Consider the following 26927-nt stretch of genomic DNA (forward strand, 5'->3'; position numbering starts at 1 on the left):
TTTCCTTGAAAATGTATGTATTGGTAGCATCAGTAAGATTCATCAACAATAAAAATTAAATTTTATTTTCTCCATTGTATTTTTTCCGTTTAATTTATTTTTGTAAAATTATAATAGGATATATATTATTTATATTTTCGCTCATTTTATCAAAAATTTATAATTCTGCAACTGCCTCCAAATTTCCTACAAGATACCATAATGTCCTCCCATTTAAACTTTTTAGTAATAATTTTTTTATATATTTAATTATTATATTATTATTGAAAATTCCATCATTAAAATATGCAAAAATAATAATGAATGACTGTTATAACGGTTTTACGTCTCCAACATTATTTCTGTTCACATCTCTCCCTAGCAAAACCAAATAATCTCATCTCTCACATTTTCTAAACTCGTAATTTTTCATTAATTAATTCTGCAATTCCAGCTCTCAAAAAAATTTCACAGTAAGCTCATTCATCTTTTTTCATTACATGATCATGCGAAATATATATGTAGCTATATTTCAATGTCACCTATTTGTTTTAAATTCTCTCATTTGTTATAATTGTTTTAACATATTTGTATTCTTTTTCTTTTTCAAAGTAATTAATATTTCCAATGTCAATGCCATTCATAAAATCATGGAGATTTAATTTAATTTCTTAAGAAAAATTACAAACAAAATCAAGAAAGAAAAAGAGGAATTGATGGTTTACTTGTATTCATGCATAATTCATGCTTGAACGAAAACTTCGAAATTTTATATTTATAACTTATTCTTGTAAAAACATATCATTTTGTTATCTCATATGTTCTTGCATTTTCTATTTCAGCATTTTTATTTCCGTGCTACATATATAAAATGTTAGATTGGATATTAACCGTAACGACTCCTTAGGATTTGTACTGCGGAATTTTAATTAAGAAAATTTTCTGATTTTTGCAGTGTAGGAATTTCTGTTGATTACTAATACCACATGCTAGTCTGTACAAATTGCCTTAAAGGTACCTATATGACTTGTATTACAAAATGTTTGATTGTGGATTTAAATCACAATACATTGGTGGCCAGAGGGAAAAATTTGTAAGGTAATTGATTATATAATTATTTTTTGTTCTTCTTTTCTTTTAAATTCATGTTTAATTCTGAAAATTAGCTTGTACTGGAATTTGTATAGATTGGATGAATTGGATTCTACAATGTCTCTAAATTCAAACACAACCGGAATGAAGAAATTCCTGTTTAATCTAGAAGGATTATCGCTGAGAGGGCGTAAAAAGAAGAATCCATCGCAATCTTTCAGGTTCGGGATGAAAAAAGGATCGGAAGGATTAATAACACTCGGTCGACACCTGAAAACCGGAGTTTCTCGAGCAGTATTTCCTGAAGATCTTAAAGTTTCTGAAAAAATGATATTTGATCCTCAGGACAAATCTCTCCTGTTATGGAATAGACTTTTTGTCATTTCCTGTATTCTTGCAGTTTCTGTAGATCCTTTGTTCTTTTATCTTCCTGTCTTTAATTATAAAATGGTGTGTCTAGGCTTGGACACAAATCTAGCCGCAACAATTACTGCAGTTCGGACATTGCTCGATGCTTTTTATCTGCTTCGTATGGCTCTTCAGTTTCGAACAGCTTACGTAGCGCCTTCATCGCGAGTATTTGGTCGAGGTGAACTTGTTATAGATCCGAAACAGATAGCTGCTCGTTATTTAGGTCGATATTTCATTGTTGATTTTCTTGCTGTGCTGCCCTTACCACAGGTTCGAGATATGATTTGACTTGATAGAATTTTTGACGTTTTCGATATGCTCATCGGCTGTATGATTGTATGCAATTCTTGTTTGCAGCTGATAGTTTGGAAATACCTTACGGAGACAAAAAAAGGTTCAGAAGTATTGGCTACGAAACAAGCATTGTTGATTATCGTGTTTCTTCAATACGTTCCGAGGTTTATGCGGTTTGTTCCTTTAACTTCAGACCTGAAAAAGACTGCTGGGGCTTTTGCTGAAAGTGCTTGGGCTGGTGCTGCTTACTATCTTCTCTGGTACATGCTTGCAAGTCATGTATGTATTCTTGTTTTGCAAATTCTGTTGCCTTTTTTGTTGCACAGAAAATCAAATTCTATGTTGTAGCATTTAGTTTCCACTTTCAGAAACGCTTTTAAAACTAAAACTCGATATTCGTAACATAATCTTATTATTATTACATATGTTGTTTGGCCGTTTTCTGTTTCCATATTCATAACAAAATCTGTATCCATAACTCTGAAACTCCATATTCATAACACATTCTTGTAAACTTGTCGAACGTATGTTTCAGGATTTCGTTTCTATTGTTTTGAAACACTTTTGAAACTCTGAAACTCTATATTTTTAATAAAATATGCTGTTTCGCCGTTTTCTATTTCAGCGTTTTCTGTTTCAGCATTTTCCATTTCCACGGCCTATTTCCATGTTAAGTAAGTATTATCTGATAAGCTGAACTACAATTTGACAGATTGCCGGTGCATTCTGGTACTTGTTAGCTGTTGAAAGAAAGGATACATGCTGGCAGAAAGCTTGCCTAGACAGCGGAAAATGCGATATAAGCTTCCTGTACTGTGGCAACCGGGTATTGCCGGGTTTCCATGATTGGCGGAGGATCAGTGAAAGTGTTCTAGTGGAAAGCTGTAATGTAGCTGAAGATTCACCTTTTAATTATGGAATCTATACACAGGCTATGGAATCAGACATTGTTTCATCCAGAGTGTTTGTCACTAAATTCTTTTACTGTTTATGGTGGGGCTTGCAAAACCTGAGGTACAAGATTCTGCAAAAAAATAAAAGCTATTCAAATGGACCAATTTGCAAAAAAACTTCAATTGTTGAAGCTTAATGGTGTTTTATTTGTGCAGTACACTTGGTCAGGGACTTGCAACCAGCACTTATCCTTTAGAGGTTCTGTTTTCTATTGCAATAGCAATTTCTGGGCTTATCCTTTTTGCACTTCTGATTGGAAACATGCAGGTATGGTAAATTTTCATCAAAAGTTGACTGTTTCGGCATTACATTTTCATTTTCAAAAAGGTATCTAAAACTTGATATTTATAACATGTAATTGTGAAAAATATTGTTTCGTCGTTTCCTGTTTGGACCCTTTGTGTTTCAGCATTTCTGTTTTTCGGTTACGAAGCTTATGGAAGCTATCACATTGATGTGATCATACTAAAGGTGTGTCTGATTTTTTTTTTGTTGCATCAGACATACCTTTCATCTATAACGATTCGATTAGAGGAGATGAGGATCAAAAGGCGTGATTCGGAGCAGTGGATGCATCATCGCTTGCTTCCTCAGGATCTTAGAGAGCGAGTCAGACGCTATGATCAGTATAAGTGGTTAGAAACTCGAGGAGTGGATGAAGAGAGTTTAGTTCAGACTCTACCAAAGGATCTTAGGAGGGATATTAAGCGACATCTTTGTTTAAATTTGGTCCGAAGGGTAAGTTTGTATGCAAAGTTAGCTTCAATTAAATCCGATAATTCATTAAGGTCAAACAGACTCGAAGTGTATATTTTCAGGTCAACTTGATCAAATGGATCTATTTGACCTCAATTGATTCTATTTAGCTCCACGATACAAGTTTCTAAACTGGAATGACTCTTTTGTCGAACTATGGTGGTATTGCAGGTTCCTCTGTTTGCCAATATGGACGAAAGGTTGCTCGATGCCATTTGCGAACGATTGAAGCCGAGCCTATACACTGAACAAACGTACATAGTCCGTGAAGGGGATCCTGTAGAAGAGATGTTGTTCATAATTCGCGGGCGACTAGAGAGTGCAACTACAGATGGCGGAAGAAGTGGATTTTACAACAGAGGGTTTTTAAAAGAAGGGGACTTTTGTGGTGAAGAGCTTCTAACTTGGGCACTGGATCCTAAAGCTGGTGCTAGTTTACCCTCATCTACTAGGACAGTCAGGGCTTTGACTGAGGTAGAAGCATTTGCATTGGAAGCTGAAGAGCTTAAATTTGTCGCAAGTCAGTTTAGACGTCTTCACAGTCGGCAGGTACAACACACTTTCCGATTCTACTCGCAGCAATGGAGGACTTGGGCTTCTTGCCTAATCCAAGCTTCGTGGAGGCGGTACGCTAGAAGGAAAGCAGCAGAACTTCGTATGCAAGAAGAAGCCGAAGAATACGAGGAAGAGGAAGAGGAATATGATGATAAAAAAGCGTTTATTCGGCGAAGTGATAGTTCTTCCTCGTTCGGCGCAACACTCCTTGCGTCTCGATTTGCAGCCAATGCTCTTCGTGCGCATAGGCAACGCAGCAGGAATAGTTCTGCTGGATTGCTGACGCTGCAGAAACCGCCAGAGCCTGACTTTAGTGCAGAGTAAATAGTGATAGTTTTGATTTTGATGAATGGAACCCATTAGTTGTGACTTTGTTTGCATTTTAAGGTTTGTTATGCATAACACATAAAAGGCATGCTGAAAAAAAATTGTAAATTTGTATTCTCAAGTTCTAGGATAGTACTTTGATACAAACTGATGTCACAAGAGTAAATATGGATGTGATTATTTGGATAAAGTGTAATAAAAACATTTAATTATTAAGAAACAGAGATTAACATCAAATTACTTGGCTGACGAATAGTTGAATTTCACTAGTGGAAAGCTATGGGAAAGGACACAATATATAATGATCTCAAGTCCCAAAAAATATATTGCATGATAATTTAAGTACTAGTCATAAACATAATGTATAAGATCATTTACATAACATATACAAAAAAAAAACTGAATTTCGAAAATTTTACAAAAATATATCAATCACCTCGGTATCCTGGCATTATTATTGATCAAAATATAAATTTTCTCCTCTAATTTTTAGTCGAGATCGTGCAATTTCTGGTGCATACTTATCTGATTAATGGTAGTGGGATTCAAGTCCGCCATTCAGAAGACGCTTCCAATTCAACTTCTTCTTCCCACCAAGTTGCAGACTGCAAAAATACTCCAGCTCAAGCAGTTTACTAATGTATGAGCATATGCAGGTTAAGTAAATTAGCCTACCCCCTCAAGTTCCGACCCTTACGGATGAATGGAATAAAATAACAAGAATGTCTTGTACATAACGCTTCAGCTCTCCATTTTTAAGGAATTACTTTTGAAGTTGCAAAAAGTGAAAAACTTTACTCAGATAGTCAAATTTACCTTGTAGCCCCTTCGAAGAAATTCTAGCGAGCTTCCTTCTTCTTCTTGCAATCCAAGGACTCTCAGTAGTTCTTCTTTGGTCTAGAGCACACCAGAAAACATCAATTTACACAATGCAAGCAAAAGGAAGAGAATGGAACTTGTTGAGCAAGGCGACCAAATACCTCGCCGAGTGTGAAACGTGTTGCACTTTCTGCTACACAAGCAAACGAACCATCTGATTGTTTAAGCATGACCTGCCATGGACCTGCATATGTTATAAGTTAGATGAAAGAGCAAGACAGGATTTTAAATGTAAGATTGATGATATAATAAAATAATAGTGTTGCTGTGAGATGTTGATCGACTATTAAAGAGAAGAGTCACCACCACAGACAGATTCAACTCAAAGAAAATGAATCCATACCAGGGTATTGGCGAAATAATGCTCCATTGTAATTTAAGATATAAGGAGCTACAGCCACTGTCTTACATTATTAAGAAGAAAATTAAAAGATTTCAACTAGAGAACCAATTCACAGAGAATAAACTAAGATCAAGGGAGAAAGAGAAACCTTTGAGTACTCTCTGATTCTAACATAAAAAACCGGCATGAATTGAGATAGAAATCGGTAGTGCAAATCTTTCGGTGGAAATCCCAGAATACCTAAGTCAGCGCTGAAAGGAAAATGGTTTTCATTTAAATGAAAATGAACTTTTGTTGGTGATTATTAACATATATACTTGAGCCAAGAAAAAAATTACCGTAACGTATCAAGTTCAAGATTGAACAGAAGTGCTGGGGTTGACACAGCAAATTTTTCCTGCTCATTCCAATTAGTCAAATTAGTTGAAATACCATTTGCAGATCATGGAAGCATACGGATATAACTATCACTTATATATGGAAGAACTTGTGATTTATGCATAATAATTTCTGAAGCTTGTAGGAACTCTGGCAACTTCAACAGTTTATACACATTCAGATTAGAACAGACAAATAGAAAATCAGAGAAAATGTGGTAAATAATGGCCAAAGGTGCTTGCTGATCAAAATGCTTAACATCCAGAAAATGCAAACGGAGAAGATCACAAAAGTGTTAAAATGTGGATCCTAGATCAGTCCTCTGCTTTTGGACGCATCCTCAATTTTAGCTTGTGATGTTTAAACTGAATGGTACTCTAGCAGCATCAAGGAAAAGAGTTCAATTCTGAGATATATTTATGTCCATATGTTAAAACGTCATCAGAACACACTCAATCTAGGTTCCATCACGGAAGGCAGGATTAAGATGAGCAGGACATGGTAAGCGAGTATTCAGTGTTTGTCATTTCTAACATAAAACTAGTTGATCCGCCAACTAGTCTAAAGTAAGAAAGAAAAGTCAACAGAAAGCATTTCTAAGTATTAAAAGAAATTCAAATAAATTTGATATCAAGACTAAATCAAATAAATGTATATATGGTAACTTTTTTCGAAATATGCTTACCACATACTTCTCTATAACAGAAAGATCCTGCGTGCTACAATTGATGAATACATAAAGGGATGGTGGCTCGCTGGATTGCCAACGACCTGCAAGAGGAAGAGAGAATGTCTGTGTTCAAACTTTTTTCTCCTTTGGGAAAAGAAGAAAATCTACTGTTTAAATTCCAGTTTTTCATCTTTTCTTGACTAACCTACTAACCATGAGCATCAAATGTGATAAGCTTGAAAAAAAAATACGCACTTGACATAACTATAAATTGTTGTACCTCTGCAGCTCGCATTAATGCAAAAGCAATATTACGTGTCATAACCAGAAATATATGCCTCATCTAGGACAACATACTTGTCTTTCCTTTTCATGTTCTCTAATTACAAATTTACAATTCAAGATCCATAAAATCTACTAAAGCTCTAAAGGAACTAGCACCATAAAATGCAGATTCATTCATTACTTGTGGAAATCCCGACTGAGGAAAAAGAACTGCACAATTGTTAAGCCACAATTTTTTAAAACTGAACTAATAACATAATTGATTTCTTTTAAATCATTGACAATTGTTACGGATAATATTTCAAATCATCATAATATCTATATGGAAGAATGAACAGCTTGAAACCTTTTTTTACTAGCTATAATTCAAACCCCTGATGTAGGGCAACCTTATCGCATGCTCCTTGTAAGTTAAATAAATGTGCAGTCAGATTAAACACATACTTTTTTAAAAACAAACTCAACAACTTTTCCATGCAACATATCGGGTAATTCGGATGTTTTCGAACAAAAGTAAAAAGCAAAAAAAAAAAATATTTAAATAAGTAGTTAACAGCAAAGAACTACCTTCATTTTCATCATCAAAATCAAAGTCTAAGGTGTTCCTTATAGACTTGAAAAATGAAGTGACAGGACCAGTGGGGACATCATCAAGTGAACCTATGGATATTCCATCTGTCTGGAAGAAAAAGAAAATAATGTGAAGTTCAAGTAGTTATTCTCCCTGTCCTTTCCTCTCTTTCCCTTTTCCTCTTCACTTACGAAAGCGGCTCAGATGTTACTTAGAATAATGATTTAGATTTCCACTGAAATTTGATTGCAAGAACCACTTCTGATTAGCTACTTAATTACGATTCCCCTCATGTTAATACCTCAAAAAAATTATGAAAATAATGGTCACTTCTTCATTAGGTGTTATCTCGATTACCAAAAATGTCTACACATTAATTCCTAAGACAAGTAAGAGCGTTAGGAAAAGGTGAGTAATATGAACAGTCAAATGCTGCTAATAAAAACACACCATACTCTCTCTCGAAACAATAGGGACTCAGGATAAATATGAAGTAGCATAAACTTAGAAAGTTACCAAGTCCAGAGCTGCTTTGAAAAGTTCACAAGCCCTTCGCTTTTCTGGTTTATCAGGAAACACCTGAAATTGAATATGCTATTTTAACTCACTTTAATGTGCAAAAAGCAAAAAAAATACAATGAAAGTCGAATCTTACAATGCAAGCTCTGGTTTTTCTCAACTCTTGGAGCTTCCTAATAACAGTTAAGGCAAGTTGAATATTGGCATCGGTGAAATCATCTGAAGATCCCTTCACAAAAGCAGGATTTTGAAACTATAATCAGTTCATTCTTCTTTATTTTTCTTTTGTTGTGAGATATACAGAAATTGCCTTCAATGAAAAAGATGAGCAATATCATAGTAACAATATTTGATAGGGAATATCACATAACCGACAACGCATAGGAGTATCCGAAAACTATTCAAGTAATAGAAAAAAATAAAATCTCCAGTTGAATGAGAGTGATTGAACGCAGCATTATCTTCGGAACAAAAAGAAGTACCTTATAAGACGAAATGTCGCTAGGCAATGGCCTGAGATGCCAAAAAAGGGCAAAAAGTAGAAAATGAATAAGTGTGAGGAATACACCGGCAAAACTAAAACAATGAAATAATGGACTAAAGAGTGATGTAGGCTATTGCACTTCTAAGGCAACAAAAAGTATGCAGACTATGTTGTACGAGAACTTATCAAAATCTACATTTCAAAATTTTATTTTCATTTCCAAAAACGATTCTGATATCTCCGTAATTATTTATATATGATTATGACCTATTTACAAGTATCATTTTGCCATTTTTTGTTTGGGCATTTCTCATTCTAACATTTCCGTTTTAGCACAACATAGTCTGCACACAACCAGCAACCCGAAATTCTTCAGCCGATCCCCCTCCCCACCCTAGTGGCAGCATGCAGCCAGCAATTCACATATAAACTTGAAAAGTAAGATTCTCTAGTCTAATTTCATGACATCCTGACATGAATGTAAATGACTAGTAAAGCAAAAACTTTCAACTTGCTCCATAATAACACAACCAATCATAAGGTTTTATGCTATGTAACACTTTATTCTATTATTCATAAATTCCTTCAACACAGTTACAAGCATAACAACCCATAGGAAGCCATTGTACCTAAACAGCCATCCCATATTTCAAATGGGAACCCGGGTTCAGTTCAATCTATCTTTATAGTTATTAAAACTAATTACCACAGCATTGACAGCTTTTAAGTTTTAGCTCAAACTATTTACATGATACCGTGCTAAAAAAATATCATTCTTGTTGCATTGCTAGATAGCACAAACACTTCATTCAATTAACATATCCCGCGTTTCGGATACAAAACTTCATTTTTACATAGAAAACTTTAAAACAACAAAATTTCACTGCGTCTGTATCCCAATATAAAATATTCTGTTTTCCTGTGTCCGTGCTACCTAGTTGTATTGTAAATCAAAATAAACAAATGAAAATTGCTAAAGATAAACAATTTAAGCCAGGATAGCAAAATGGGCACCATTAAAAACCAGAAAACAAGCAAAAAAAATCAAAGAAAAAGATAAAATCGAAAACAAAGAGTAAGGAAATTACGGGAAATCAATTTCCAAGCGGGTTTTACCATCCTGAAGAGCAAAAGCCAAACATTTAGCAGCATCAGAAGCAAGAACGTCATAGGACTTGGGTTTATACACGGAGACTCCTTTTCTCGGCTCAAAACTTGAAGTTGACAGTGACTGAGACTGAGAAGAAGATTCTTGTTGTTTGTTGGTGCATTGAATTCTGGTGGTGATGGTGTAAGGAAGTTTTTGAAGAGAGGGGGAGAATGAAAATAGAAGAGAATTATCTGGGGAGTGAGAGAATTTTCTGGAGAGAAGAGAAGAAGAAGAGGCCATAGCCATAGCCATAGCCATTTTCAGTAGTTGAAGATGGTTTGGCTGGGAAGGAGAGTATAGATAAGGCCACCTTAATTTAGAACAAAGGATCATTTCACCCCCTCAACTTGGCACGAAGTATCAAAAAAGTCCAAGTTCGTAAAACCAGATCACTTTTTCCCTGTATTTGGCAAAACCGGAACAATTTCACCCTTCTGGCAAAAAAGAGAGTGGAATTGCCAGATTAAAAAGCTTAACATAATTAACTCTAACTAAAATTAATTAACTCTATTTAACACTCTAATTAATCTTGATTAATTCAAACACTAATTAATAAAAAAAGGACTTTTTCTGCCCTTTTGGTATTCATCATCATCTTCCTCTTTATATTTTTTTTCACTTCATCCCCTCATTCCCAGATCTGCTACCATTTTAGTATCTACTGAGTACTGAGTCACTGACTACTCCCTCAAACAATTGAAAACAAAATAGGAACATCTCAAATATACAAAAGAAAAAAGACTGAAACCAAATATATCATTTCAAATCCCAAATTTCCAGTAACCTTGAATCAAAAAGAAATCCAGTAAATAAAAATTGAAACAGCAAAAAAATTAAAAAAATTAACATCTCAAATATACAAACAAAACAGATGCTTGCGCTTGGAATTGGCGACAATGTTTGCGTTTTGAAGATGGCGACGGTGATGTTGCTGAGTCTCTCCTTTTGAGCGTCGGATCTTCAAGTCCGACGACGATTTCTTTCCTAGACCCAGCAGTTGTTCCTTCATCAAGGCCGGAAGTACCTGCTTCTCCTTTAAGGTCGGCGGCTCCTGCAGGTCTTCCAAGAATGGTTGCTTCTCCTTCGCTCCGATCGACGGTGTCCAGCGTTCCTTCAAGAACAGCAGCTATGGTACGAAACAGATAAGGAAATGCTTGAGAACGGCGCAACAAGGGAGAATATAGAGAAGGAGCAGGATATCTCCGGCAAGCTATGGAGAAAGAGAAGAAAATGGTGGAGAAGGGGGCTGCGGGATGTAGAAGAAGAAAATAAGTTTTAGGGTTTTAAGGGTTAAAGTGGTTAAAATTAAAAATGGTTCCTGTTTTTTTAATTAAAAATTAATATGATTTTGTAACTTTTAAAATTATAGAGAAATCATACATTTTAAAAAATAATTAAGTATCAATTTGTAAATAAAATAAATATTAAGGATTATTTAAACTTTTAATCATATAATACCGAAGAGTGCGTCCACTCTCGGAGGTGAGAGTGGGAGGGGAGATTTGATACGTTTTTGCCAAGTACAAGGTAAATATGATCCACTTGCGCGAATTTGGGATTTTTTGATACTTCGTGCTAAGTTGAGGGGGCAAAATGATCCTTTCTTCCCTTAACTTAACTCAACTCAAACAACCTTTTTTCACCTTAAAACATTTCTTCTACCTTATTTTACGTTTTTAACTTTTATTTTCACCAATTTTGTCCTTTTTGTGTCTGATTTTGAAACATTATCATATCAACTGCTTTTTCAATTTAAAAATCAATAGCTTGATACAAAAAAGATCAATTAAGGTTCAGTTTGATCAATTAAGGTCCAGTTTGATATTCAGTTTCATATCTTATGCAGCCTTTTATTTAATATTCTGTTTTGTTTTATTTTAAATATCAGAATTAAAATATATATATACACATAAATAAATATTTTTTCCATCTAATTTTAGAAATTTTATTTTCTATTTTAAAATATTCTATTTTAAAGATTTTATTTCTATTTTTAAAATATGTTTATATTAATTTATTTTTATCCTTTTTTTAGTCATATTAAAGTAACTTTATAGAAATTCCATTATCATAAAGACAAAGGTAATAAGTATTTTTTAATCTTTATGTAAAAACAGATGAAACTTCTAAAATGAATATAAAAATTATTTATTACATGAATCTAATTTAAGCTATTATAACAGTATAAGGGGCCGTTTTTGAGAAAACATAATATTTAGAAATTATGTTTACATTTGACTCCAATTCTCTAAAATATTGGAGAGAAACAAATTATCTATTTATTTTTCTTACAATCTAATTTTACGGTTTAGCCAAGCACTAGAAATAATTAAGCATTATATATAAATTAGAGCTAAACTAGCAAAAATATAATTGAATAATTTGAATTTAAAAAAGAAAAAAAGGTCATTTATGCCCTTAAGGTTTGACTTTAAAATCAAATAAGCCCTTAACGTTTAAGGTTCAAATATGCCCCTAACGTCTTAAAGAATAATAAACCAGGCCTCCGATTTGGATGACTAGACCCCTAACGTCTTATTTATGTGTCAAAATTAGGGGCTTGGTTGTCAATATTTTAAGACGTTAGAAGCATATTTGAACCTTTCCGGATATTAAAGGCTTACTTGATCCTGGAAACAAACCATAGGAGCATAATTGACCTTTTTCTCTTTATCCACTATGAGTTTGGTCTTAATTAATCTTTTACATTCGAAAGGTAAAATAAACATTTTTAATTTAAAAATCTAGAAGTATTAGACATAACTAAAATATATGAAGGTGCAAAATTAATTTCGATTTTGAAAAAGGAGGTACCGGAATGTCACGTTTGCAAACTTCAAGGGGGTAAAATTAATTTTCCTACCACATAAAATACAAGAGTTTAGTTTCCTTGTGTGTTTGGAGAAAAATGGAAGCGAAGCAGAGAAAGAGGAAGAAGGAAATTGAGAATACGAAAGAAGATCGGGTGAGTGAGTTACCGGACTGCCTTCTCCATCACATCTTCTCTTTCACCGACGCCGCCGACGTTGTTAGAACTTGTATTTTGTCTCATAGATGGAGGTACTTTTGGATTTCTGTTCCCTCTCTTAATTTCAATTTCAAAAACTTCTCTAGGGTTATTAGCTCAAAAGAATCATCTTTTATTAACTTTATCAATCAAGTTCTTCTGCGTCGGAATTTTATACCTGTTCGTAGTTTTCAGTATAGTCCACCTTCTGATGTTAAAGTTAGTGCCTTTCAATCTTGGATATGTTATGCGATGAATCATCAGGTTCAACACCTTACATTAGACGTAGGTTATCTTACAATGCCCCTTCACTTGCCTCATTGTTTAAATCGTTGCACATCCTTAACGACTCTCGAACTGAGTTGCTCTGGACATCAAAGCATAAAATGGCCTGCAAATTTTGAGTTACCTTCTTTGAAAAATTTGCACCTTGTTAAATTACTATATTGTTCTGAGGAAAGTATCTTCTCATGTTGTCCGAATCTGGAGACTCTAAAACTTGTTGGGACGTTTTGTGGAGAATTCAGTGTTTGTGCTCTAAAACTGAAAAGCTTTGATTTTTTAAATAACCAGAGATGGAGGCTTTTTTCCAACCGTGAATTTGTTATTGTGGCTCCAAAGCTTATGAGATTCAAGTTTGGTGGCTATCCTCCTGGAGTCTTCTCTCCCAAGAATCTTTGTTCTCTGGACCATATCGAAATTGATGTGCCGAACAACAAAGAACTATATTTGTATGGTAATAAGGATATGATGAAGCAAAAGTATGCTCTCACAGTGCTCCAAATGCTTAATGCATTTCCTACAGCAAAAACCATGACATTGTCCATGAATGTCATTCAGGTGAGTGCTTGTTATGCAATTTAAGGCATTGATATATGTGGTTCTTTAGTAGATTATTTCATACTCGTCAATTTATATTTATAAACTTCATCTCGACATAGAGTGGCATTGCATCTAATGTTTATTAAGGTCTCTTTAGTAGATTAATTCATACTTGAGTGTTGGGAATATGTGAAGAATTCCTATTTGTTACAAATCCAATAAGAATTAGTATTATTGGTCAGTCTACGTGTTGGAGGCAATAAATTGGAATAACAATTGAAGTCCAATTAGGAGAAATATTTATATTTCTTCTATAGCCATGTAATTACTCCCCGTATATACCCATATATAGAGATAATCAAAATTAATGTGTGTTATCTCAAAATTTGGGACGAAGTTGTGGGTCTTTCTCTATTGATTTTGTATCCTTTTTTAAATTAAATAGATTTTTTTATCCTTTTCTAAATTAGTGGATTATTCGTTCTCGTGTAAACGTAGGCAATTTTCCGAACCACATATATTCTTTGTGTTTTGTGATTGTTATTTATTTCATCGTTTGTTAATTATTTTGATCGAATACTTGTTAGCTTCCGCTGTGTAAAGATAGCTCTTGCTTTTACATGTGCATCTTTGCGTATTTTTCTATTGAAGTAAAAATATAGTAGCCGTCTTACTCTGCATAATTCTCTGCACTTCACAATCTCTACGGAATTTGATCCACTATTTGTAATTCGATTTCTATATCAACTGATTAAATACGTTGTTGATCTGCTATTACTATTTATTAAAGTGGAATGTCTTACTTACATGCATGAACAATTACAGTGTTCCAGCCTCTTTATTAGAATGGATTTCTAATATTCTGTTTTTAGCATGCATGTTCTGCTCCATCATTAAAATTTCATCGGGTAGATTTTCACTTTCTGATTGCTACTTTTAGGCAGTGATAAGTGTTTTTGTTTATTCTTCTAAATGAATGTTCACACTCAATATGTTCTTTACTTCTAACCCTGGTGTCCGCACTCGCCATGTTCATTTGGTAAATGCTGAAGTCTCAATTGTATTTTCAAACATAATAAGTCCCTATTTATGATATAAATAATCATAAATCTAAAGGTAATATGATGTACAATGGACTCGAGATTCTTTTCTTGTTTATCTAAATATTTTTTCTTATATTTCCCAATTCACATTTTACCGGTTATCAGTCTTGTCTAGCAAACTTCTAACTTCACAAAGGGTGTGCATGTGTAACAATTGTATTTATCGGATGTGTAATAGTAAAGCATATGTAGTTGACGATGTTTCTTGAAGTCATTGTTTTATTCTTTTAGCTTACTAGCTGATGATTCTTTGTTTGAAGGTTCTATCCTATGTCCCTGCTTTACTAAACGAGCACCCTTCACAGTTTTCAAATCTGAAGTATCTGAAGGTGAAGAGTAGTAAGTCATCTAAGCAAATCAAGATACCCAGCATTATCTTAAATTACTTTCGTACGGGCTCTCCATTGCTGGAAATATCTTAAATGAAAGGACTAACAAATTATAGATGTTTATAGGATTATGCACTTTTTGTATATAACTTATGGTGACTGATTACTTATTATTTCAGTAGTTATTTTGGTTAGTTCAACTAGTCTTTGGCTGTGTTGGTTATTTATTTTATCTGAATTATTGTCAAACTATCGATGTTAATAGGACTATGCATTTTTGTGATCTAAATTACGGTGACTGAGTATTTCAATTCAGTTGTTATGTTGGTTAATTCAAGGGAATAGCTAAGTGTGTGAGTAGCCGTAAAGTCTAGGAAAGTGCTACATTTATAATTTCTTATTTTAGTATTAGTAAATTATTTATTCTTTCGTCTTGTGAACTTAGGCAATGATATGTTATTTATTTATTCGTTTGATTGATTCTTTTATTTTACTTCTCAAAAATTATTCGTTTGATTTAATTCTACTATCTCTAATCTCACAAACATATAGGTTAAGAGGGCCTAACAAATTAACAATGGTTAAGCTTAAATTATAATTATAACTCCTTCACTTCACTAAATAATCTAAAAAAATAAAATTCAACTTGCAAAAAAGAGGTAAGAGAATGTCAATTTTGTAAAAGGCAAAGGTACAAAAAAAACCTTGTAATTTTTGAAAAAATACAAAACAGTCCTTTAACTTTTTTGAGTACAAATTGACCCTTTAATTTATTTATTTTTTGAGCAAAAAAGCCTTTCTGTGCAAAATCTCAGTTAATGGGTGACATGACACATAAGGAAATAATTCAAAAACATTTTTAATGTTTAAATTTTTTATCAATTTTATACATATAATTGTTTTTAGCAAATTTCACCCTCTTCTTCATTCAAACATCAAAATTATTTCATATTTTATATATAATTATAAAATCATATTTATTTATTTTTTTAATTAATTAAAACTAGTTAAATTTGTTTAATGAATTTTAAATATTAAAAAAATTAATTAATTCTTATTTTTATCTCGAGATTTATTATTCCGAAATAAAATTCGTCCTAAAAATTTAGACTCCGAAATTCTTCACTCCTGCTACCGTCCTCTCGCACTCCGACCACTACGATATAGATCCGTCTTCTCCAAGCATGGAGAAGACGAGCATGGAGAAATCAGCTCGTCTTGTCCAAGCATGGAGAAGACGATCTGTCTTGTCCATGCATGGAGAAGAGAATCTGTTCATCTTGTCCATGCTTGGAGAAGACGATAAGTTCGTCTTGTCCATACTTGGAGAAGACGAATATGCTGCACATTTGTCTTCCCCATGTTCGGAGAAGACGGATCTGCTCTTCGTGGTGGTCGGAGCAAAAAATTGGTGAGTGATGGTCGGAGTGCGAGAGGGCGGCGGAAGTGACAAACTGCGGAGTTTAAAATTTTGGGACAAAATTTTTATTTTTGGAATAAGAAAATTTCAAGATAAAATGAGAATTAATTAAAAAAAATAATCGAATAAATTTATTTAATTTTAATTAAATTAATTACGATTTTAAATTAAGTGTAATAAGTTAAATTAGTTTTGATTTATAATTTTATTTAAGTATAGATATTTAAATGAAAGAAGAGGGTGAAATAGTTTAAAAAACTTATAAATATAAAATTGGTAAGTATTTTGAATATTAAGGCTGTTTTTTGAATTTTTCTTTTATGTGCCACGTCATCAGTTAACTGAGATTTTGGATGGAAGTTCTTTTTTGTTTAATTTTAAAAATGTGAGGGCCAATTTGTACCAAAATAAATTAAAGGACTCTCTTGTACTTTATGGAAGAGTTCAGGCGTTTTCTGTACCTTTGGCCTTGTGTAAAATTCAGTGGGCAAAATTGATTTTCCTCTCATATTTAAATCGACACTTGAGATAAAAAAAAATAAAAAAAAATCGACACTTTTGCCCTGTACTACCGATTGAGAAGGAGAATGGAACCGAACCAGCTGAGCAATAGGAAAAGGAAAATTGAGGAGATGGAAGGAGAAGACAGGCTGAGCGATTTACCGGATTGTCTTCTCCATCACATCTTCCTTATCGCCGGCACAGAACATGTTGTTAAAACCTGTATTAAATGGCCTGAAACTTTGGAGTTGTCCTCTTTGAGAAATTTGGAGACTCTAAAACTTGTTGGCTTATTTAGTGGAAGTTTCAGTGTTTGTGCTCTGAACCTGAAAACCTTTGATATTTTGAATATGGAGAAACGGGTGCCTTATTCGGACTGTGAATTTGTTATTGTGGCTCCAAAGCTTATAAAATTCAAGTTTGATGGTTATCCTCCTAAACTCTTCTCTCCCAAGAATCTCTCTTCTCTGGACCAAATTGAAATTGATATGCCGAGCAACAGAGAACTGAATTTGTTTACTAATAAGGATATGAAGAAGAAAGAATATGCTCTCAAAGTGCTCCAAATGCTTAATGCATTTCCTATTGCAAAAACCATCACATTGTCCATGAACGTCATTCAGGTGAGTGCTTGTTATTTAATTTAAGGCATCGATATATGTGGTTCTTTATATAGTAGATTAATTCATACTCGTCAATTTATATTTATAAAATTCATCTCGACATAGAGTTGCATTGCATCTAATGTTTGTTAAGTTCTCTTTTTGATGATGATTGTTTGTATTTTTTTCTTCAGTGTTGGGAATATGTGAAGAATTCCTATTTGTTATAAATCCAATAAGAATTGGTGTTATTGGTCAAGTTGTGCTCCTATTCATATTTCTTCTATAGGCAGCCTTGTAAATAATATACCCATATGTCGAGATAATTAAGATTAATGTGTATTTTTTCAAAATTTGAGACAGTGTTGGGGGTGTTTCTCTATTGATTTTGTATCCTTTTCTAAATTACTGGATTATTCGTTCTTTATCTTGTGGATGTAGGCAAGTTGCTCAATCAAACGTATATTTTTTATGTTTTGTGATTGTTTTTTATTTTATTGTTTGCTGATTTTTTGGATCAAATATTTGTGAGCTTCCGCTGTGTAAAGATGGATCTAGCTTTTACATCAATGAGCGTCTTTGCGTATTATGGAAGTAAAAATACTAGTTGTCTTACTTTGCGTAATTCTCTGCACTTCAAAATCTCTATGGAATTTACTCCAGTTTTTGTAATTCAATCTCTAAGTCAACTGATTAAATACGTTGATGAATTCTGTTATTAAGATTTGTTAAACTTTTTAATTAAAATGGAATGTCTTACTTACATTTATGAACAATTACAGTTTTCCAGCCACTTTATTAGAGTGGATTTCTGTTATTCCGTTTTTAGCTCACATGTTCTGGTCCATCATTAAACTTTCATCATACTGCTACTTTACAATGATAAGTGTTTTTATTTATAGGTTTTAAATAAATGTTCGCACTCAGTATGTTCATTACCTCTAACCCTGGTGTCTGCACTCAGTATGTTCATTTGGTAAATGTTGAAGTCTCAATTGTATGTTCAAAATAAGAAAAATTAATCTCCATTTTTGTGATTGAAGTGTTCACAAATCTAAAGGTATTAAGATGTGAAAATGGAGTAGAGATACTTTTTTTTGTTATATTTTTCAATTCACATTTTACCAGTTATCTATTTTGTTTAGCAAACTTCTAACTTCACAAAGGGCATGCATGTGTAACAATTGTATTTATCGGATGTTTATTGATAAAGCATATGTAATTGCCAATGTTTTCTTGAAGTTATTGTGTTATCCTTTTAGCTTACTAGCTGATGGTTCTATGTTTGAAGGCTTTATCCTATGCTCCTGCTTTACTGAGCGAGCACCCTTCGCAAATCTCAAATCTGAAGTATCTGAAGGTGAAGAGCAGCAAGTCAACCAAGAAAGTCATGATACCGAGCATTATCTTAGATTACTTTCTTACAAGCTCTCCGTTGCTGGAAACATCATTAATGAAGCGACCAACAAAGTTATTGCACAAAGGTGATTAAAGAAATCTTTGGTTGTGTAGGTTATTTTATCTGAATTTTGGTTAAACTGTCGATGTTTATAGTATTATGCACTTTTCTGGTGTAAATTAGGGTGACCGATTATTTTAATCTACTTGTTATTTTGGTTAATTCAAGGGAATAGCTAAGAGTGTGAGTAGCCATGAAGTCTCTGCAAGTGTTACGCTTATAATTTCTTATGTTTATATCAGTGAACTATTTTATTCTTTCGTCCTGTAAACATAGGCAATAACTGAGCCACGTATGTTTTTTATTCGTTTGATTAATTCTGTATTTTACTTTTCGAAGATTGTTTTAAACTAATTTAATTTTACCGCGTCTAAAAGTGTTTAGTGAAAAGTGCATCATCTGATACTGCATAAATAGACTGAAACAGTTAGGAATCGCTTGGTGTTTCCATATCTTGCAAATCAGCTATCTTAACAATTAGAGAATTAAATCTCCTTTTTTTTTTATCAAGAAAGAATTGTACCTTGCTGTTGTAAATCAGCTATCTAAACAATTAAAAAATCTTATTCCATTTTCATCCAAAAATTTGTCAAAAAAATTAAATATTTAAATTAAATATTTAAATTACTTTTTTAAATAACAATAAATTTAATGAAAAGTAATAAAAATGTTATGTGATATTTCAATGAAAAATGATTTATTAATTTATAAAAAAATCTGAATATATTATATAAGTAACATTTTAACAAATATATTCTCTTGCCTTTGATGCCTCTAATTACCGGAGTTTCATATTGCCTAAAACTTTAGAATTACCCTCTTTAAAAAAATTGCATCTTATTGATTTTGGAGATTGCGATGGCAGTATCTTTTCAAGTCTTCCCAATCTGGAGACTTTAGAACTTGAAAACATTCGCTTCGATGATATTCAAAATTTCAGTGTTTCTGCTCTAAATCTGAAAAGCTTTTATTTTGTAAATTATCCGGACGAAATGTTTTATTCCCATTGTGAATTTGTTATAGTGGCTCCAAAGCTTAGGAAATTGAAGTTTGACGGATATCGTCCTTTTGTCTGCTCTACCAAAAATCTTTGTTCTCTAGACCGAATTGAAATTGATCTGCCGTTCTACTCTGAACTGGATCCATTCAATTCGACGGATGAGCTGCAGGAGCTTGCTCGCGAAGTGCTCCAAATGTTCAATGCATTTCATTTTGCAAAAACCATCACATTATCCATGAGTGTCATTCAGGTCTGTGCATGATTCTATTATGTTATTTATGACATCTATATTTGTGGTTTCACAGTAAATTGATACATACTAACTTGTCAATTGATATTTATGGAATTCATCTTAACATATGATTGCATCTAATCCTTGTTAAAGTCTTCTTTTGAAGATAAGTTGTTTTATTCAACATGCTTGCATACTGTTCTATTGAAGTAAAAAACATTAGCTGCCTTATTGAAGTAAAAAACTTAGTCTGCATACTGCCCTGTACTTCTAAATCTCTATGGAATTCGCTTCACTGTTTGCAACCGATTTTAAATCAAGTGATCAATTATGATATTGAAATCTACCAGTAGTTCTATAAATTTAAGTGGAATGTTTTTCATGCACGGACTACATTTTTGTATTTTTTTGATATAATTACTCATATCGAGTACAAATCCAATGGAATTACGATGAACATATAAAGTCAAGATTCTTTTCCGTTTATATATATAATACATATTTTTTTATATTTCTCAATTCACATTTTACCAGTTATCATCATGTCTAGCAAACTTCTAATTTTACAAACATTTTCTGTTTTTGTGTGTAGGTTGCCAATGTTTTCTTGAAGTCATTGTTTTATGCTTTTAGCTATTGGCTGACAGGTTCTATGTTTGTAGGTTTTATCCCACATTCCTTCTTTGCTGAAAGAGTGCCGTTCACAATTTCCAAATCTGAGGTCTTTGAAGGTGAAGACCTATAAGTTTTAGATGAGAAAGTTCTTCTTCTTCTTCTTCCTCTTCTTCTTCTCTTCTCTTTCTACTTTTTTCTTTCTATGTTGTTTTAAATTATTTTAGCATCGTTTTTTGGATTTTTTACAACTTTTTTTGAAAAAATCGTAATGTTCTTCATTAATGATATTTTGACCTGGTTTTCAAATGTTTTAAATTAATTTTAGAAATCGTTTGAAACTGTTTTCTCGAAACTGTTTTATACTGTTCGAAACCTTTGTAAACGGTTTGAAACTGTTTTATACTGTTTGAAACTGTTATTTTTTAAACTGTTTGAAAGTGTTTTTTAGAAACTGTTTTAGACTGCTTGAGATCTTTGGAAACGGTTTGCAACTGTTTTATACTGTTTGAAACCTTTGTAAACGTTTTGAAACTGCTTTTTTGAAACTGTTATTTTTTACGTAAACAGTTTGAAACTGTTTGATACTATTTGAAACTGTTATTTTATAAACTATTGAAAAGTTTTTTTTAGAATCTGTTTTAGAAAGTTTGAGACCTTTGTAAACGGTTTGAAACTGTTTTATACTGTTCGAAACTGTTTTTTGAAACTGTTCGAAACTGTTTTTTGAAACTGTTTGAAACTGTTATTTTTTAGACTGTTTAAAAGCGTTTTTTAGAAACTGTTTTAGACTGTTTGAAACCTTTGTAAACAGTTTGAAACCGTAATTGAAACTGTACTTCAAACCGTTTGAAACCTTTTTTAATAGATTTTTAATGAGAACAAATAAATTATAATTTACAGTTTTTTTTGTTTTTTAAGAAATTTATGATCGTTAGATTTGAATTCGAAGTGAAATTTGAAGCTATTTGATTAGGAATTAAACATTCGAGCGGATCGAAATTAAATTTGAAAGTCACAATAAAATTTTAAAAAATAATGATACAATTAGAGAAATCAATTTGTTGAATTGTTATGAGCTGAAGATTTTAAATTGAATTGTTGATTTGTTGTTTTTTTTCTCTTTAAATGAACTGAGAAGAAGAAGAAGAAGAAGAAGAAGAAGAAGAAGAAGAAACTTTGAATAAAGTGTGTTAGGTATAAGTGGAGTATAAAAAATAAAGAGCAGAGTAAAAAAATAAATGGTTGACACGCTTGGGGTATGTAAATCAAGTTAGAATTTTAGGGTTACTAAATGATAATATTTTTTAATCTAGGTAATTAGCTAATTCTCTCTTAAACAAAAAGGTCAGGCCTATTTGTCGAGACACAACATTTATTTCAATTTTTTTTGACAAATAGCCTTTATTTCATATTAATTGTTCCTCCATTTAATTCATATATTTATTTCCTAAATTTTATAAAATTTCCAAATATCTTTTATCAATAAAATTAAATTTGAAAGTTATTTTTAACTTAAATTCTCCATCAAATCTCTAACTTAATCTAATTCTTTAATATAAATATTTCTAAATTTATCTTTCAAAATCAAACTATTTTTTTCAATTATAATTATTGATTATAATAATATTTTAATATTTCTCTTTAAAAATCAAACCATGTAACTTTTTTTTCTTTCATTGTTTTTGTTTTTTATTTAAAAATATTAATTTATTGTATATATTTATACATAATTATTTAAATTTATTTTTCTAATATCTAAATTGATTTATATAGTTGAAAATTGATTGTATATTATTAATTGTTGACAAATTAATATTTTTTTTTTTATTTTTTTTTATAAATATTTGATGAAAATTAATCAAAATAAATTAACTTAGGATATGAATTTATTTGTTGTTAGAACGTCAAAAATTACCAACTCTTATGATTAGTTAGGTACTTCAATCATAATTTCGGAACAAAATTACTTGTTATTGACATATAGTTTAGTCCGGACTAGAAAAAAAAATCTTAGATCCGTCATTAAATCTCGACCCCCCTAATTTGAAATCCTGGTTCCGCCCCTGCTTAAAGACTCTCCATTGCTGTAAATGTGTTGGCAATGGTTGCAAAGGTAATTACATAAAACCCTTGTTCTCGTGAGTCATTTTAACTGATTTTTGGTCATATTATCGATGTTAATAGGATTATGCACTTTTCTAATATAAATTATGGTGACTGATTATTATAACTTGGTTGTTATTTCTAATAATTTTGCTCTCACATTTAACACAACACTGGAGTTTCCGTGTTGGGAGAAAGACAAAAATGGAAGGCAAGCAGACAAAAAGGAAGAAAGAAACTGAGAATACGAAAGAAGATCGACTCAGTGAGTTACCGGATTGTCTTCTCCATCACATTTTCTCTTTCGCCGACGCAACTGATGCTGTTAGAAGTTGTACTTTGTCCAAAAGATGGAGGTACTTGTGGACTTCTCTTCCTTATCTTAATTTCAGTTTTAGCAACTTTCGTAGGGTTCTTACCTCAAAAAGAGCATCTTTCATTAACTTCATTAATCAACTTCTTCTGCGTCGAAGTCGAAGTTCTATACCCATACACAGTTTTCACTTTACTTCATCTTTTGATGTGAAAGCTGCAATTTCACATTGGATGCGTTATGCAGCTGAACATCAGATTCAACACCTTACAATAGAACCCGTTTCTCCTACAATTTGCCCTATCTTTAACGGTTACGCATCCTTTACAACTCTCAAACTGACTTGCCCTCAATGTGAATGCGCAACGTTTCCTCAAGCTCTGGACTTGCCTTTTTTGAAAAATTTGCACCTTGTTCGATTCGGAAATTTTGATGGACGTATCTTTTCCAGGTTTCCTAATCTCGAGACTCTAACACTTGAAGATACACAGTTGAGAGGTATTCGAAAGTTCAGTGTTTGTTCTTTAAATCTGAAAAGCTTTGATTTTTTAAATAATGGGAATTTGATGCGTTATCCCAATTGTGAATTTGTTATTGTGGCTCCAAAGCTTACGAAATTCAAGTTTCATGGTTATCATCCTTTAGACTGCTCTACCGAGAATCTTTCTTCTCTAGACCATATTGAATTTAATGTGCTGAGCAACAAAGAATTGGATAACATCTATCATACGGATGAGCTAAAGCAAAAGTTTGCTCGCAAAGTGCTCCAAATGCTTAATGCACTTCATACTGCAAAATCCATCACATTGTCCAACAAAGTCATTCAGGTCAGTGTTTGATTTTATTATGCAAACCAAGGCATCGATACATGTGGTTTTACAGTAGATTGATCATCTTAACATGCATATACTTGCATCTATTGTTTGTTAAGCTCTCTCTTTGAAGTTATGTTGCTTTCTTTTGCTCTGTTCTCAATATATGCATGAACTACTACAGTTTTCCGTCCTCGAATAGATTTACATCCTTCCATTTTAGCTCACATGTTCTGGTCCGTCATTAAGATTTCATCAGGCAGATTTTCACTTTCTGATTGCTACTTAGTGATGAGTGTTTTTGTTTATAAGTTCTCAATGAATGTATGCAATAGGTTCATTTAGTAAATGCTGAATCTTATTTTTTTTCTTCAAAAAAATAGTCTCCGTTCTTTTATATAAGTAATCATATGGAGCACAAATCCAAAATAATATTTCTCAAATCACATTTTATCAGTTACCATCTTGTCTTGCAAACTTCTAATATTATAATATTTCCCTAATCACATTTATCAGTTGTTTAATAACAAAGCATATTTAATTGCCAATGCTTTCTTGAAGTCATTGTTTTATCCTTTTAGCTTACTAGCTGATGGTTCAATGTTTAAAGGTTCTATCCTACTTTCCTGCTTCACTGAATGAGCACCCTTCACAGTTTTTAAATCTGAAGTATATGAAGGCGAAGAGTATTAGGAAGTCTTCCAAGAAAATCAAGATACCCAGGTTGATCTTAAATTACTTTCTCAAGAGCTCTCCATTGCTGGAAATATCTTAAACTAAAGGACTGACAAATCGATTGGTAAAAAGTAATTAAAGAAATCCTTGGTTCTGTAAGTTATTTTAACCGGTTTTTGGTCAAATTGTCAATGTTAATACGATTATGCACTTTTCTGATATAAATTTTGGTGACTGATTACTTTAATACAGTTGTTGTTTAGTTAATTACTATAACATATCTAAACTTATCTTACAACTTGAGTCATTGTTTTGAAGCCAATAAGACTAAACTGATCAAGTAATGATTTTGAGGGAAGCATTTAAACTGCAATTGAAATTAATATTTTACGGATTAAATTTACAGTCAAATGATTATTAAATTTCCATGGAAATGCTTACAACGTTTCTTATTGATTTAGAAATACAGTATCTGTTGGCTTAATATGTTTTTCTCCTTTACTTCATAATTAAGACTCATGTAATTTGCTTCATGGATTATGTTCTTGAATTGTGCTCTAAAAGGGCAGTACTTTATGCATGAACTTATTTTTTCTCAAACTACTGAATTGAGATGGACATTCAATGCTTCCATTTTTAGTCAAATGTTGTTGTCCACGGACGGAATGTTCATCAGCAGATAGATTTTCAGTTGTTGTTTCCTTCTTTTACTCATACATTGCAGTTGGTTATGCTTTTGTTTCTAAATGCATCTGTTATGTTTGCGGTTGTTCTCCTGGCCTCTGTATAGATATGATCATCTTTAACAATCTAATTCCACGCTATCAAAGCTCTAATTGCAGCAAGAATATTCAAAAATTTGCCAGCTCATGATGTGCTATTAATCATCTGAACCGCGGTTAATTTATCAACTGCCAACATTTTATGTCTTAATCCCAGATACCAAGCCAAATCGAGACCATATAATACTGTGATAGTTTGCACCTAGAACAGACTATATGCCGATCGTCACGGAAAAAATGCGCAGCCAGATATCCGAAGAGTCCCTCACAATACCACCCGCCTTAGCTGTTCATGTCCTCGAGTTATAAGCACCACTTGTATTGATCTTTGCTAAATGAGAAGGGGGTCGGTTCTTACAAATCATCTTATCCTGCTTGTTCTGTGGAGCATAAGCCATCTGAATGCTGTTCAATTGAGCTGTCATGACCAAATCAAAACGATTTCTAATATCTCGAATGACTTGCTCAACCGTCAAGGAGGAATTGCCGAATAAAGATTGCTTACGAAAGCCCATAATCTCCAAATACTCCATACCCTTCCAATGAGAATGCCTTGTAATGCTAGTAATGAACCATTTAAAAGACATAGAATAAAGTTGATGCTGCTCAGATTGAATAATTAATCTGTTCCATAATAACTTCGCACAGAATTAAACAGTCCCTTAGCACATGATCAACGTCCTCATCACCAGCTCTGCATCTAGGACACATAGCTTTAGCAGTCATGTTTTCACGATCCCGATCAACGTTTGTAAGAAGATGATCATTGAAAGCCAGCCAAAGGAAATATCCGGATTCCGGACCCGACCAGTTCCAAATAAAATCTCATTCCTGCATATCTCGGCTCTTATCAAGACCAGAAATATTTTATCATTTTCCTATCTCTGAGAGCCCATTGCACCCCATCTCGACACAGGTTCCAAATACCATCAAGATTCTTTTTACATTCAAGTAGAAGATATTCAGAGAAAAATTATTGATTGAGCTAGGGTACTTGCTGATGAGTACTTCTTTTAACTGCTCTAAAGAATTGCATCTTTTAATTGCATATTAATAACAAATCGTTATAATTACAAACTAAACCATGCTCAAATTAAACACAATAATTTTGACAACAAATTATAGTAATAGTGGACTCAAATTAAAACATTAAGGTTACACATTTCTCATTCCAAGCATCGAGCAATACGTGCCAGGCAAGTGAACACAACCGGCATTGCTTCAGTAGTAGTAGCAGTAGCACCCAATTTATTAAATCTCTTTTTCCATTCTTTCTCTAAATAAATGTAAATACTTTTAAATTTGGTATGAATTAGACACAAATTCTAAATGAAATAGTAGTAAAGCAAATCTCACCAAGCCCTAGTCGTTTTCTTTTTCTCTCAAAATTTTCTTAGGCACCGTTTGGATTGAGGGTTTTTAAAATTCATGGATTTTAATAAAATCGATGGATTTTAAATCAATGGAGTTTAAATCCATAGATTTTAAAATTCCATCGTTTGGAT

General features: G+C 32.7%; 5 protein-coding genes across 8 annotated transcripts; 4 read left to right on the forward strand and 1 right to left on the reverse strand.

The window, feature by feature from the left end:
- The first annotated feature begins 340 nt into the window (after nucleotides 1-340).
- LOC126681235 (putative cyclic nucleotide-gated ion channel 8) lies at nucleotides 341-4593 on the forward strand. Its single transcript, XM_050376719.2, has 8 exons — nucleotides 341-452; nucleotides 935-1077; nucleotides 1167-1752; nucleotides 1840-2055; nucleotides 2489-2790; nucleotides 2886-2997; nucleotides 3232-3468; nucleotides 3658-4593. Exons 2-8 carry the CDS (start codon nucleotides 1019-1021, stop codon nucleotides 4363-4365), a joined length of 2220 nt encoding a protein of 739 aa, XP_050232676.1. The 5' UTR covers nucleotides 341-452; nucleotides 935-1018; the 3' UTR covers nucleotides 4366-4593.
- A 74-nt stretch (nucleotides 4594-4667) lies between these two features.
- LOC126681236 (protein LPA3) lies at nucleotides 4668-9936 on the reverse strand. Its single transcript, XM_050376720.2, has 12 exons — nucleotides 9586-9936; nucleotides 8496-8526; nucleotides 8150-8242; nucleotides 8011-8073; nucleotides 7491-7602; nucleotides 6654-6739; nucleotides 5929-5987; nucleotides 5739-5841; nucleotides 5591-5651; nucleotides 5349-5431; nucleotides 5185-5265; nucleotides 4668-4973 (listed from the first exon to the last, which is right to left on the reverse strand). The coding sequence occupies exons 1-12, from the start codon at nucleotides 9903-9905 to the stop codon at nucleotides 4914-4916; spliced, it is 1152 nt and encodes a 383-aa protein (XP_050232677.1). The 5' UTR covers nucleotides 9906-9936; the 3' UTR covers nucleotides 4668-4913.
- A 2566-nt stretch (nucleotides 9937-12502) lies between these two features.
- Nucleotides 12503-15240, forward strand: LOC126680788 (F-box/LRR-repeat protein 13-like). Of its 2 annotated transcripts, XM_056106039.1 has the most exons (3): nucleotides 12574-12707; nucleotides 13228-13494; nucleotides 14840-15240. In XM_056106039.1, the coding sequence occupies exons 1-3, from the start codon at nucleotides 12702-12704 to the stop codon at nucleotides 14999-15001; spliced, it is 435 nt and encodes a 144-aa protein (XP_055962014.1). In that variant the 5' UTR covers nucleotides 12574-12701; the 3' UTR covers nucleotides 15002-15240. The 2 variants fall into 2 exon arrangements, with proteins under 2 accessions (XP_050231931.1, XP_055962014.1); XM_050375974.2 differs by having other exon boundaries at nucleotides 12503-13494.
- A 1647-nt stretch (nucleotides 15241-16887) lies between these two features.
- On the forward strand, nucleotides 16888-19052 carry LOC130014762 (uncharacterized). The gene is made up of 2 exons (XM_056105979.1): nucleotides 16888-17452; nucleotides 18723-19052. The coding sequence occupies exons 1-2, from the start codon at nucleotides 16916-16918 to the stop codon at nucleotides 18921-18923; spliced, it is 738 nt and encodes a 245-aa protein (XP_055961954.1). The 5' UTR covers nucleotides 16888-16915; the 3' UTR covers nucleotides 18924-19052.
- A 3904-nt stretch (nucleotides 19053-22956) lies between these two features.
- Nucleotides 22957-24887, forward strand: LOC126680793 (F-box/LRR-repeat protein 25-like). 3 transcript variants are annotated; one of them, XM_050375983.2, is made up of 3 exons: nucleotides 22960-23196; nucleotides 23605-23980; nucleotides 24576-24887. In XM_050375983.2, exons 1-3 carry the CDS (start codon nucleotides 23045-23047, stop codon nucleotides 24738-24740), a joined length of 693 nt encoding a protein of 230 aa, XP_050231940.1. In that variant the 5' UTR covers nucleotides 22960-23044; the 3' UTR covers nucleotides 24741-24887. The 3 variants fall into 3 exon arrangements, with proteins under 3 accessions (XP_050231941.1, XP_050231939.1, XP_050231940.1); XM_050375984.2 differs by lacking the exon at nucleotides 24576-24887 and having other exon boundaries at nucleotides 22957-23651; nucleotides 23762-23897; XM_050375982.2 differs by having other exon boundaries at nucleotides 22959-23980.
- Nucleotides 24888-26927: the final 2040 nt, after the last annotated feature.

The sequence above is a fragment of the Mercurialis annua genome, linkage group LG5 (genome assembly GCF_937616625.2).
Source record: "Mercurialis annua linkage group LG5, ddMerAnnu1.2, whole genome shotgun sequence".
In the NCBI taxonomy this organism is placed as follows: domain Eukaryota; kingdom Viridiplantae; phylum Streptophyta; class Magnoliopsida; order Malpighiales; family Euphorbiaceae; genus Mercurialis; species Mercurialis annua.